At 37.2% G+C, this 14097-nt stretch overlaps 1 protein-coding gene across 1 annotated transcript in view; it reads right to left on the bottom strand.

Moving 5' to 3' along the window:
* The window catches only part of LOC131028939 (DNA polymerase delta catalytic subunit), a 121697-nt gene that overhangs the window by 81807 nt on the left and 25793 nt on the right, over positions 1-14097 (bottom strand). The window contains exons 8-9 of the mRNA XM_057959316.2: positions 2516-2593; positions 2242-2333 (exon numbers count right to left, since the gene is read on the bottom strand). Of these exons, the coding sequence (XP_057815299.2) occupies positions 2242-2333; positions 2516-2593 (170 nt within the window). The remainder of the gene's footprint in view (positions 1-2241; positions 2334-2515; positions 2594-14097) is intronic.

Below are 14097 nucleotides of genomic sequence, written 5' to 3'. Positions count from 1 at the left end.
CTTCCTTGTTTGCTTAAGTTGTCATGCACCCCCTTCCTTGTTAACTTAGGTTGTTGCGCACCCCCTTCCACTTTTTTGGAGGTTGAAATTTGTAAAAAAGATTCTCATGCTTTTGAAATTCGAATTTAACTTCCTTGTTTGGGAAGCTTGATCTGCATCATCTTCCACATTTTTGGAGCTTAAATTTCTCCTCCTTGATCTTTGAGGGTTGATTGATCCTTTAAACTTAATATTTATTTATTTTTTCTCTAAAGTTGATCAACTTCTTGTTTGGAGAGGTTAGCGTGCACCTCCTTCCTCGTTTATGGAGGTTGAATTCCTCCTCCCTTGCTTAGGCACTCAACTAAAAATTTCAATATTTCCATCAACACTTACCCTCTCAAAATTTTCCTTAAAAATTGTTGAGACTCGAAAGGCTCAAAATGATGAAGGCTAACTTTCATTCCGAAAATTGTTCAAGGCTAAAATGCACGAGGGAGATGTAGTTCTTACAAGGAAGATTTTATTTCCTTCAAAATCATTATTTTCAAAAAAAATCAAACCCTAAAAGGAAATTTCCTAATTACTTACCTTGACTCCTTCCTAACAACCTTGGCAGTGCCTGCAACATATTGACATTATTGACAACTTCTTACAACCTCAAGCGATTTTGCAACGTGACCTCAACCTAACATCTCTTACTCACTAGCAAAGGTTATCAACTAAAGAAACTATTGCCAAGCTAAGCAAACTAAGACACCTAATCTAAGCAAAAAGTAGGGGTCCCCATTTGCAATGGGGCGATGTGTGAAAACATCACAACAAGCCCCATTAACAAATTTAAAACAACGTCCGACCTGGGAAACATAACTTCATTTTATAATATTTAACACTAAAGTGAACATTAAAATGTCACTTTGTAACTTTAGTGCAAATATTACAATAATTCCTACCACATTGTTTAAAACTAAAACCAATCATGTCGAGACATAACTAATATTGAAGAATGATGTCAAGTGCCAAAACAAGCACTTACTATAAATAGCAATTGTCTCCAACAAATGTTGAGAACAGCCTAGAAAGCCAAAAACATTACAAAGAGCATTGTCACCAACTAAACATCCACAACTGTAGAAAGTCAATAAAGCTAAAACCAAGATCTCCAAGAAAATAGGAGTTCCTTAACTACAACTAAATAGCCTATGGGAAGTAAACAATGGGCTGATGGAAAAACAATAGGTGACTTAGTCCAAGAAGGGGACATTATGACAAATCTAAATTTTGATACAATTCTTCTATGCTCGCCATGAAGTTGAGACTCTTCGAGAAAAAATTAGCTTTGATTGGTATAGCTAATTGACAGTGGTTTCACAACAATGTTCACTCTGTTGTCCAGTGGCATAGGCTTGGGTGCTTTCTTTCCTTGTTCTAACAAGAAAATAAATTTCCAAACCATTAGAAAAACTCTTCAAGAAATAGTTAGCTTCTTGTACACCTAAGTTGTCCAAATGGTAGAGAACTTGTAATCTTGAAAGAGAGGTCACAAGTTCAAATCTTGCAGGGAGTAGGGTATGTGCACCTTGTATTTGAAGCACAATTAGGTGCCTCCTGCATACTAGGAGTATGGGGAGAGTCTCATATATTGCAAGCCATCTGTAGACCCGAAAACAAATTACCTAGTATTGTGGACAATAAAACAAAATTAATTAAATAATAAATTAATGTTTATTAATTAATTTTGACTGGTATAGCTGACTAGCAATGGTTCCACAAAAATTCTCACTCTCTTGCCCATTGGGGCATAGGCCTAGGTGCTTTCCTTCCTTGTTTTTCCATAATGAATTTTATTCTTGAAATCATTCTACCCAATTGGTGTAAACCTCTTGTTCATTTTCATTATACAAGATGCAATTTTTGACCCAAGGAGATGAAATTATGCTTGTATTAATTTTCAAAAAAGTTTTTGATCCTTGAAAAACCATCACTTTGAGATAATAAACCATAGCTTGGGACAATAACTTAGATAATGATTAATCAGTAAAGGAAAACACTAATGTCAAATATAACAAGTAAAACAAGCATAAAAATTAAACTATACAAACATTAGTTCACATAAAAATGTATGATCAATAAACCAAATGCACTAGAGAGAATTCAAAAACAAAACAAGGTGCAACAGCATAGCATAGATCATTCCAAAAAATAAGAAGCAATAATTCAAAAGATCAAAGACCAACTTGAGCATGGAGATTCCAAATTCACCTTGATGAAAATGTTGTGTCCTTAACCCGAACACGACTATTTCTAATACGACCCAAAATAGGGAATTCAACTATTTTCAATATTTCTGCCCGCTGCACATAAGGCACATTTAAGGAATTTTAATTCAATTATAGATTTTTCCAATGATGATCATTTATAAAAAAAAATTAAAAAAGCTAGAAACAAGAAATCATGTGATCCTGCAATCTTACAAACTAATGATATACATAAAATATGCAAGAAATGAGTCATTTGAAACAATTCGTGAAATTACCTCTATGAGATAAGGTAAATCAAACTTGCATATGTTGTACCCAATAATGATGTCTGGATCAACTTCATGAATGAAATCCTATAAAAGAACAACAGATTTTTTAATGATAAATGACCAAGAATCAGTAGTAATCAACAAAGTTTAGACCACGATATTATCATAGAAAGCCAATGACTATATTATCGATAAAAAATTCAACCAATAGATAAACAAAGGATTCATATACTAAAACAAAAGGCATCAACAAATGAGCAAATCAATTGACTAGCAAATCATATAATTATCTATTTCTTAAGTGTGTTTTGGTATAACTTATATTTAGACACAAAACAATCAAAATATAATAAAAAGTTCAAGTATTAGTCCAAAATAGTTAGGTTAAATTTTCTCATGCAATTGATTTCAATTGCCCGTATTCATGTCTTGACATGATGTCCCATATAACCTTGAGTTCCATTAAAGCAGATCAAAGTTGTTGGTCTTCATTCGAGCTCGTGTTTGGGTTCTGTTGTGACGTTTTCACACATCGCCCCATTGCAAATGGGGACCCATGTTTTTTTTGCTTTTTAGGGTTTGTTTTTTTAGGTTTTTTAGGGTTTTGTTAGTTAGCCTTTGCATTTTGAACGTCGCCCAGGGGGATCAATAGGATAGCAAGTCCGGCTTGAGTGAGGTCCTGATCCTGAAATTTGGCTAAGTCTGGAATGTCCTGATCCTGAAATTTGACTAAGTCTGAAACTGAAAAAACCTCCAAAAACTAGATTTTGCAATATAACTCCTGGAGGTCTGAAACCACTCTCAAACATCCTGAAAGTATATATGGAATATAACTTAAAGTATGTTATATTCCATCAAATTTATCCTGATAGAGAGTTCGAAAAGTCAAATTTCGCTCGTGTCCTTCTCCAAGGGTCCAGAGCGAAAAGCGCTCCTGTCCCTCTCCAAGGGACCAAGGCGAATCGCTCGTGTCCCTCACCAAGGGACCAGAGCGAAAATGCTTAGTTGAGCCATTCCTGACCTTGTTTGGACGAATCGAGATATCAAAGGCATGGTGAAGGACGAAATGAGCATGATAGAGCATCCAGACTTGATCAAAAACAATGAAATGATGAAGTTTTTACCTAGAGGGTCAAATTCGCTCCTATCCCTCACTGAAGGACCAGAGCGAAATTCTTCATGAGGTACGATCTGGGCAAAGATCAAAGCAAGTTTTATGTTTGAAGGCAAGGAAGGAGGTGAAATGAACTCATTGAAGACAAATTGAAGATTTTGAAACATCAGCAAGGACCCAAAATGCCTAGTTCGCTCCTGTCCCTCAGGAAGGGACCAGAGCGATTTTTGTTATAATTGATTTTCTTGCCAAGTTGCAGACGATATCAAGGCATGGATGAATGGGGTAGAGCATGACGAGTCCGTTGAATATAAATTTGGGACCTGACAAAGTGGAATGAAGGCCACAAGGGATGGATCGCTCCTGTCCCTCTCCAAGGGACCAGGGCGATACAATGGTTCAAGGCCGTTCCTCCAAGTTCAAGACCTTATAAGACAAGGAACGAGGGTGGCAAGGACATTTCAAGACATCTTCATCGAGCACAAGCACTTAAAGGTCATCACAATGAAGAGATTTACACTCTAAGACCCAGATCGCTCCTGTCCCTCAGGAAGGGACCAGAGCGATATCTCTATAATGGCGTAAATTTCAAAAGGCAAACAAGTTTCGAGCAACCAAGAGGGTCGAAAGGACATCGTTTCACGTAATGAAGATGATTGCAAGTTGGTAAAAACAAGAACAAGCACATAATGATGAACTTCGCTCCTGTCCCTCAGGAAGGGACCAGAGCGATGTTGGATATATTGGCCACTTCATGCAAGATTTACGTAAGGTCAAAGTTTTGCGAGATTGTAGAAGGTCCATGGCATGATTAGAGGGTGATACAAAAGGATTTTGAACGTAAAATGATCATCAAATTAAACATAGAGACCATATCGCTCCTGTCCCTCTCCAAGGGACCAGGGCGATTTGCTTTGGATTCTTCGTTTTGCTCCAAGTTCATGCCAAGTCAAAGCTTCGCAAGGTTATGCAGGGTTCAAGGTGTTTTTTGAAGATCACATGTAAGAGTTTTGAACGTCCAAACGTTGCTAATCAAGTTAAAGAGCTCATATCGCTCCTGTCCTTTGGACAAGGACCAAGGCGATCCCATCAAAAACACTCATATTCCTTCAAAGTCAAGGCAAGGCGAGGATGGACAAGGTGAGGGACGGCGTTTGGAAGACATCACAACGAAGATTGAAGTTAAAAGTTGCCAAGATTAGAGAGAAAGACATGGATCGCTCCTGTCCCTCTCCAAGGGACAAGGGCGATGATCCCTCTAAACGTCCAAACACCTCATACAAACAAGTTGAACAAGCGTAGAAGGAACAAGCAATGAAGTTATTCGCCCTACAATGAAAGTTCGAGGATCAAAGATGCATATTGAACGTGAAAACATGGAGATCGCTCCTGTCCTTTGGACAAGGACCAGGGCGATGAACATCCAAAGGCACTTAAGCACACATGCAAGACGATCTAACTCAAAGGACCCATCAAAATGATCGATATTGAACATGGAAAGGAAGGAGATGAACGTTGAAGTTGCAAGAATCAAGACAAAAATCATGAATCGCTCCTGTCCCTCTCCAAGGGACCAGGGCGATGAGGTACGTCCCTTTCATTTTCATAATTTTGGCGCCAAATAAACATTTCAAATTTTCCTTAAATGCTAAGTTCGATAAAATTGAAAATCCTATTTAAATTAGCATTTAATATGGCGTTGACATTTATTAATTATTTTGCCTTTATTAAAAAATCAAAATTTATAAATTAAAAACGAAAGGCATTTAATTAATTATTAATTAATCTATAAAAAATCGAATTGGAGCGCTTTGGCATGTAGGTCGGCCTTGTTATTTTATTAAAAATCATTTAAAAATCGTTCAAAATTGCTATATTTTATCAAGTCGGCCTAAGGGATGAATTGAGGTGCAAGCGCTATATATAGGGGGGTGAAAACTATTATTTTCACATCATTATTTTTATCCCTCTACATGCGAATTAAGGAGAAAGAAGATAGTGCGAAGTGTGCTTGAAGGGGTGCGAATTCCATTCAAACCAAAGGTGGCGCTAATACATCAAAGGTGGTGCGATACTTCATTTGAGTGAATTTGCCAAGAGTTGAAGACCACATCAAAGGCGAACTTGAAGATCACATTGAAGATCATTTATACCTCAATTTTGCCTAGGCGAATTTTGTCTTTTTGCATTCTAGAGTTAGCTCTCTTTTGAGGTATGGCGATTTGATTTTATTGCTTTTATTCATTCATCGTCATATTTTAAATTTTGAAGTTTTGAATTTTGGTTCTCTTAGCTCAATCGTTGTTTTTTAGGAAATGATAACTCTAGAGACTTATCATGACGTTTCCTAAAAACTTCTCTCTCTAATCTATGTTATTTATTGCAAAATCATGGTACTAATTTTGAAATGTTGTGTAGGCATCAAATGGAGATCTCATCAAGGAAAATCAAGCCGGATCCAGGACGGTCTTCGCCAGGACGATCAAGTAAGGACATGGGCAACCTCTTTCAATCCAACGTTCCAAGGCGAGGTACATCATCATCTTGCACATCAAGGACAAAAGGAGTTAGAACAAGAGTTAATTAAAGATAGCCTCTCAACGACATCAAATTGAATATCTAGCAAGCTACAAGTGTCAGATGAGGTGGCATCCCAGTCATCACTCCTCCAGTCAGTGTGGTCCACCTCAGCATGTCCAGATTCAATGTACCTAACTCATGGAAGGTGGCACAAACTCCGATGTACCTACCCCGGCTATCCATTGGTCGATTTTTCTAGAAGGGACATGTGTCCAAGCAATACAATTTTATCATTGGTCAAGCATTAAATGTTATGTAATGGTTGTAACAAACCCTAATTAGGGTTTTCATTGTAAAATCTTGGCCGTTGATTTCGAATTGATCTAGGCCATCAAATTGTATTGTGGGCACTATATAAGCCCTGGCATTTCATTTGTAAAGGCGAATGAGCAATTGTTAGAGATAGTTTGTAAATAGTTAGAATAGTTAGAGAATAGTTGGAAGCAATTAGAGTAGAATAGGAGGACAAGGCAAGAAATTGTTGCCATTGATTGTAAACAAACTCCATTTTCATTGAAGTAATGGTGAAATATGTCGCTTTCTTGCAATTTGCATGGTTTCTTGTTGAGTCTTCAATCTTAGATGGTAGATGATTAGATGAATGGAGGAAATGTGATTGATTGATGATGGAATTCGTATATCCATACTACTAGCAGTTTGTTGATTGCAGACTTGCCTTGTGTAGTCAACTGGAATCGTTCAGCTTAAGCTCAATTTCAATTTGTTGCCTCTTCATTGATATGCATCAACTTGGATGGTATCTATGCCTGCGGTGATGATTTGAACATCATAAAGCTTCCCTTAGAAGATCACACTAGTCTTGTGTAGATGTTCCATTGATGTCAAAACAAGATCTAGTTAGAGTTTCATCAAAAATCAAGTCATTGCTCCTACATTCTTAGTAGAAGGATTAGATCCTCTCTTCGCCCTTATCCTTTTTTCATTTTTTCAAATCTAAGTTAGTAAGAGCCTGTGTCCAGCAAAGCAGATCGGAAGTTCAAACATTAGATGTAAGTCCCCTTGTGATTCCAGCAAATCACATCATACCACGGCGAGCTTATCCACATGTAGAGACCCTACTAAAAGGAACCTTGGAGTCATCCTAACTGATCCTTTATGCGAATCTTCAGCAGTTAGAGACTTTTTCTCAAGAGAGGATAAGATACCCTTAGGTATTTTATTCTGTGTTAGGCTGTGTACAAAATACACGTCAACAGGTTCACAAGTTGGTCAAAAAAAATTTGGGGTGTTTGGGTTCGTCTTGGGTTCGTCAATACAAAAACATATAAAAATAAAAAATATATACGTATATGTACCAGTCGTTAAGTTCAAAATACGCCACTATGCTAATATTCAAATAACATAGGAAAATACACCACCATACTATTAGTCAAGACTCAATTGTAATGATGTGTCTTAAAGTTTTAGTTCAAATAACATAGCAAAATAGTAAATACACCGCCAAATTAATGTTTTAGTTCAAAAATAATAATGTCAAATGTTTGTTATGGTAAATCGATGTTGTATTAAACAATGGAGACGAAGTCTTCTTAAATAGAAAAGTACAAGACGGTGTTTCTAAAAGAAACAATCATAAACTGGAGCCAGAATAGAAACTACCTAAAGATGACTAAGATGACCATTAAAGAAACATTACAATATACTAATACCCATCCCTTAATGGTCATCGTTCTAACTACCAAGAGAAACACAGAGAAGGCTACCCCCTTCTTCTCAATACGCTCTACGACAAGAGCCTGCCATTGACCCTCCCAGAATCTGCTAAACTTTTGGATATCACGACAAGTCATCACAAATCTTCCAACCTAACGTTGGGTAACAAAGTTGTCCCTCCTATAGCCAGAGACACTGAAACCACGATTTAGAGGAAAAATCAACAAACCCTCAACAAACTTTTGCAAATGAGCACGACGCCCCAAAACAGACTACAAGAATACACAACTTTTGACGAAAAAGTCACTAAACCCAAAAACTAAAGATTACAAAGCATCGTTTTTTGGAAAAAAAATGATAAAAATCCTAAGACGGGACCACCTATACCCATGATTTGAGGAAAAAATCAGGCAAAACCCAAAATCCCACACGAACATCACGAATTACATCTGACTAGACATGATTTTTAAGGCCAAAAATCACGCAAAAGCCCCAATAATTTTTTATAGACAAAAATTATAAAACCCTCCAAAATTTTCAAGGAAAAATTTATTAAAATCCATAAATAAATTTTGTGGAAAAAATTATTAAAACCTACAGATATTTTTTAAGGACAAAAATATAAACCCATGATAATTTTTTTGAAGACAAAATTATAAAAACTATTAGTAATTTTTTAAGGGCCAAAATTGAAATAAAAACCCCCAAAACTCCCGCTATGCGTAATAAACCAGGAGTCAACCTGGAAACTCGATGCAGCAACCACCAGATCCATTGTGGAAAAGCCAATGAAAGCCTTCGTGTCGAGAAAAACACAGAGATCAGAGGAAAACACAGGGATCAAAGGAGACTTGTGCGCAAGTTGCAAGAAGAACTCTAGTTGCAGGCAAGAAGAAAACGAAAATTACTGTCGCCAACAAAAAATGCGTAGAATAAATAGAGCCAATGTGACATTTTACAAGTCCGTCGGCGATTTTACAGAGTTGTCGTTCGGACCCAACAATGCCCAAGTAACACAAACAACAACCTTGGAGAAAAAACATGCACAAGAAAGGGTCGTCGTGGGCATGGAAAACAGCCCACGAACAAACAAAGATGACCCACAAATCACCAAATCGCATGCACAAAAAAAAAAACGAAAAATCGCTACCGAAAAATGCCATTGAAAATCCATTATATCCGTAGCTTGCAATCCATTGAAAAAAACAAAAATGTCGTTACGCAATAGGGCTAAACACATTTGTTGCGCACAAGAACAGAGAAGCTATCGCCGTCGGGAATAGAAAAATCGCGGGAAGGATTTTAAAACAGCCACCGGAAAACCTACGCAATGGATAAAACAAAGCCCAAGCAATTCACGAAAGAAGTTGTAGAAGAAAAACGCGAGGACAAACACCAAACGCAAGCAAAAACCCTTGTCGAGATTAAAAACATAGATCAGAAAATTCTGAACAAAACCTTAGCTTGAGAATTTCTAAGAAGAGAACCCACAAAAATTTGCAAAACCCCTTGATTTCACAAAACACCCTTGAATCTACAAATCAAAGAAACTCTCCCAAAACCCTAAGCCCTCTCGTAAGGGAGTCAAACCGAGACCCGCTCTAATACCATGTTATGGTAAATCGATGTTGTATTAAACAATGGAGACGAAGCCTTCTTAAATAGAAAAGTACAAGACGATGTTTCTAAAAGAAACAATCGTAAACTGAAGCCAAAATAGAAACTACCTAAAGACGACTAAGATGACCATTAAAGAAACATTACAATATTCTAATAGTATCAACAATCAGCCATCACTGATCAAATCTCGTATGGGTCATCAAAAACATCAACGTCATCTTCCATATGATGCTGCAAATTAGAAGAACCACAAATAGTGCCACTGGCAGAGGCATTGGCACTAGTACTGGCACTAGCACTACAATTGGCAGCAGTACTAGCATACTCAGTCTCATGATCACTAGGTAGTTCATGGTTATCATCAACTCCAAGTGCAACAAGGAAAGAAAATAAATCATCCAACTCGGCATGCTCTGTATCAATATCCCATTGCTTTGTTTCCCCTTGTTTGTAGGCATTTTCTTTGTGTGCGAGAAGCCGCACATTTGAATGTACAAAGACCAAGTCCTCTACCGGTTTGGAATGTAGTCTATTGCAATTTATTAAGTGGATGAAGGAATATGTGCTCCAATTCCTCTCAGATGAAGATGAACTAACAACCTATCAAGATTTTGAAATTAGTGAGTCAACTCAGAGTTATAAATAAAATTAAAATATAAGCAAGATAGAAGATTTTTTTTAATAACTAAGAACTTGCGATAAAATTTTGATGGCAATAGGTTGTAGGTGTTGGTATGCTTCTCTATGGAAGTACCACAAACTATGACCAAGAACCCTATGCTTGTCCCAAAGAGCTTTAAGACCACAATCATTTTTCCTTGAAAAACTCATGAATTCAGCCCTTATTGTAGAACATATGTCTTGGTGAAAGAGTCTACGAAGGGCTGCCTTGTACCCTTGAGCAACTTTGGGATCTTTATATAGGACAACTCTTGTGCCAATAAGGAGTTGTTGACTATAATACTTCGGACTCAATGCAAAGGCAAGGAGATGCAATGGAGTGGTTTGTTTTCCTTCTCTCCACAATGATTTGTCATAGTTCTTTGAAGAATGATTCCTCGAGATCTTGCTCATTTCCATTTATGAAGACTTTCATCTTCTCAATCATTGAGTCGGTGCCATCATATACCTCACTCAAACAAGGCATATCCATGTTAGTGTAATGGACCATGCTCAATATAGGTTCAGAGAAATTCAAGAGGTACTCAAAGGAATCCCACCAAGAGCCATCTAGTATCATTCTCTTAATGTTTGATGCCCTTGCAGCGCTAAATTGCCTCCATATGCTCCAACTAGGCTGATTACCATGCTAGCTAGTGCCTCACGAACCTTCAGAAGTCATCTCAACACAAGTGTGGAGGCAGAATGGGTCTTAGCAACCTATTTCAAAATCAAAACAAGAAAAAATTAAAACTAAAATTAAATTAAAAAGTTTAACAAACATATTTATTATTTAACAATATTTAAAATTAACTTACCTTCAATAGCTCCAATCTCGAGAATTATCTAAATATGCCTTGCGAGATATCTTGGTTGCTGATATACATTTGGATCTCTTCAGCATTAGGATACACCTATTTGATCCATTCAATTTTGTTGTCAATTTTTTGCAACATTAGGTTGAGTGAGTGGTCAACACAAGGTGTCCAAAAAATGCCCTACATTTTTTGGCATTGCCTATTACCACTTGAACAACATTTCAAGGGCCAACTTCTTCAATGGCTTGGCAAAGAATATTAGCAATAAATGGACCATCATTCACCTGCCCTTCACTATCCAATGCTCTCAAAAACATTGTCCCTTTAGGGGAGACTGCAATAACATTGATCAATGGGCGATTTCTTGCATCTTTCCATCCATCAGATATGATGAACACCACTATTTTGAGGAGTCCTCTACATATTTCACCTCTCTGTCCAAAAAGGAAGTACGCACCTTCTCATAACCTAGGCCCTTGAACCCCTTTGGAGCCTCATTAATTGATGTCACCATTTTTTGCCAATAAGGTGAGCGAACAACATTAAATGCCAATCCATTAGCATAGATGCATCTAGCTTTGTCTTGCTCAGCAATATGTCTACCCTCATTGTGAAATGATGTTTCTAATGGTCCCTTTGCTCTCTTATGTGACACAGGTTGTTCTTGAGGTATAGACAAGAAAGGATGTCCCTCTGTAGGTTCAAGATTGGAAGGTACCTTCAAACCTTTCTTAGTTTTGCCAAACAATGAGCACCTGTAGATTGTTTCCCAACTGCTTTATCTGCTTTTGCTTGCTCTTCAATAAATGCCAATACTTGTGCCTCTACAAGAGGACCTTTAACTTTTGGCTTTCCCGGACAAAATTCGATGCCTTCAAGGATAAAGCACAAATATGCTTTTTCACTCGACTGTGTGAGCTCTTATATTGTTCTTCGCAATGAGAACAAATCCAAAGAAAACCTCCTCCTCCTAGAAGTTGTTCTACCACTCCCACATATTTCCAAAGGGGAGTGTTTAGGTCCATTTTAAAGGGAGGTTCATTCCCAACACTAGAAGCACTTGCCATTCTATAAACAACATGGATAGGCACAAAGCCACAAACCAAAATGAAAAGATAAAACAAGTTCATTTCAGTTTGTAAAAAAAAATGCAAGGAAAACAAAAACAAAAAAACAAAAAACAAAAACCTACCTCTTTTGTTGAAATTTTCCTCTTCAATGCCTTTGAGAATGAATCTACAGTTGCAACCGCATAGGAGTAGCACAAGAACCAGCTAGGAACAAGCAACAATCAATCTTCAACTGTCCTTGAGCCTTGAGCAATGGCAAGCAAAAACCAAAGTTCAGCAAAGGAGCAAAATAGTTTTGTTTTTCATTCTATTGTGCAAAAATGAAATAGGTTTTATCTTTTTAGTGTTTTAAGAAGTCAAATTAGGGTTGGGGGATCGGATTTGCTTTTTTGGCAAAAAAAAATAAGTCATGAGGCGTGATATTCTCCCCGAGTTTGTGAAAATTCTTCAAAATTTGGCCCGGGTTCAGCAGGCAGTCTGTGTGCCGGACCCTATCCAAACCCACAGGGAACTGTACCCAAACCCAAACCTGAACCTAGGTCAAACCAGAGCAAGACCTGGGGGGTCCCCTTGCATTTCCAATAGCATAGAAGCAGATTATGAACAGATGTTATTAAAATAATTTGTGTTGCTTCTTTCCATTGTTAACCAAAGCTGTATGCACCTAAAGTACATCATCAGTAAACACACCAAACAAAAGAGTTGTCTCAGAGTCAAATTGCTGAAAAGGTGTGGGTCGACAAAGCATCAAAACAACCCACGAAAGCCACACAGCCAATACCCAGCCAGATTTCTATTAAAAAGATATAATGAATACACATAGCGATAAAGCTAATTAAGTGATTTTAAACAGACTGTCCCTAGAATAAAAAATACTCTTCCTCAGTAACCTAGTAATTCTGAAATTGAGTTTAGCACTCCAAGAAAATTAGCTAAGTCAACTCTTTGCCAAGTATTGCTGAGTTCCAAATAAATTAAATGATTAAATCAGTGCAAGGCATAGATTCAGAACTCATTAGTACCTGAAAAACTCATGCCTACTCATGAGTCAAATGACAGAAGACAAAATAGCCAACTTATGGAAAAAAAAATTGGCAACTCCACGGTGCAGACTCTTTGCAAGTATTTGGTAGGTCTGCCACAGAATTGTCAAAGAAGTATCAGAAATTATAAAGTGTCATGCAAACTGCTGCCTACCTGGAAAGCAATTTTATTTGGGTGTACAGGCTTGAATTCCTGATCCTGCAGTTGGCAATGGATTGAAGGATAATTCTATTTCTGATGTTAAACGTGTTACAGGGCAACTGAGAATAAACAACATCTGCTTAAATTTGCAAGGAATTGCTTTATGGACAAGAACAAAGATTGAATATTTGGTCTCTAATGGGGACCAAGAACAAGGAGATTGAATATTTGGTCTCTGACAGGGGGGAATCATTTTCTGTAATGATTGGTTTGCATAATCTTACAAGGAATTTGACCAATAAAGAAAGATTTTTCAAAAAATTCAACAATCCCACCACCTATAAAATGGAAAGTATGCGCTTTTTTGAATGCAAACACATTTGGCTTCCACTACACATACCAAGACAATGCCAGAGCTAACTCTGCAATACTCTGTGAACTCCACATCTTCATATATTTCAGCAGCTTTGTCATGTAATTTTTTTTTACATTGTATGGTTCTAAATTTTGGCTTCTTTAGAAATGTAAATTTCGGAATGCCCACTGTTATACTTACATTATGTAATATTCCCCTTAATTTTTTTTCAATTAATTTCAGATTTGCAAAGCAATATAAACATCCGTTACGGTTATAACTAAAATCTCAAATCTTGCGGAAAGTAACCCTAACACCTTTTGATCACTGAGAGCCCAATCTGGGAGGGTGAGAGCATACAATGCATAGGGGGTCGTTAGATGCAAACTGAAAACTGCTTACAATATCTGCACGGCAAGACAGCCCCTTCCACTTTCCAACAAGATATGGAGAATATTGAAGATCACTTGGCGGTAAACCAGCCAAGCATGCTACAAGAAACTGAAGAACAA

Source organism: Cryptomeria japonica, chromosome 7 (assembly GCF_030272615.1).
Source record: "Cryptomeria japonica chromosome 7, Sugi_1.0, whole genome shotgun sequence".
NCBI classification, from domain to species: Eukaryota; Viridiplantae; Streptophyta; class Pinopsida; order Cupressales; family Cupressaceae; genus Cryptomeria; species Cryptomeria japonica.
The sequence above is the reverse complement of the archived record's forward strand: the minus strand, read 5'-3'. Positions and strand labels throughout refer to the sequence as shown.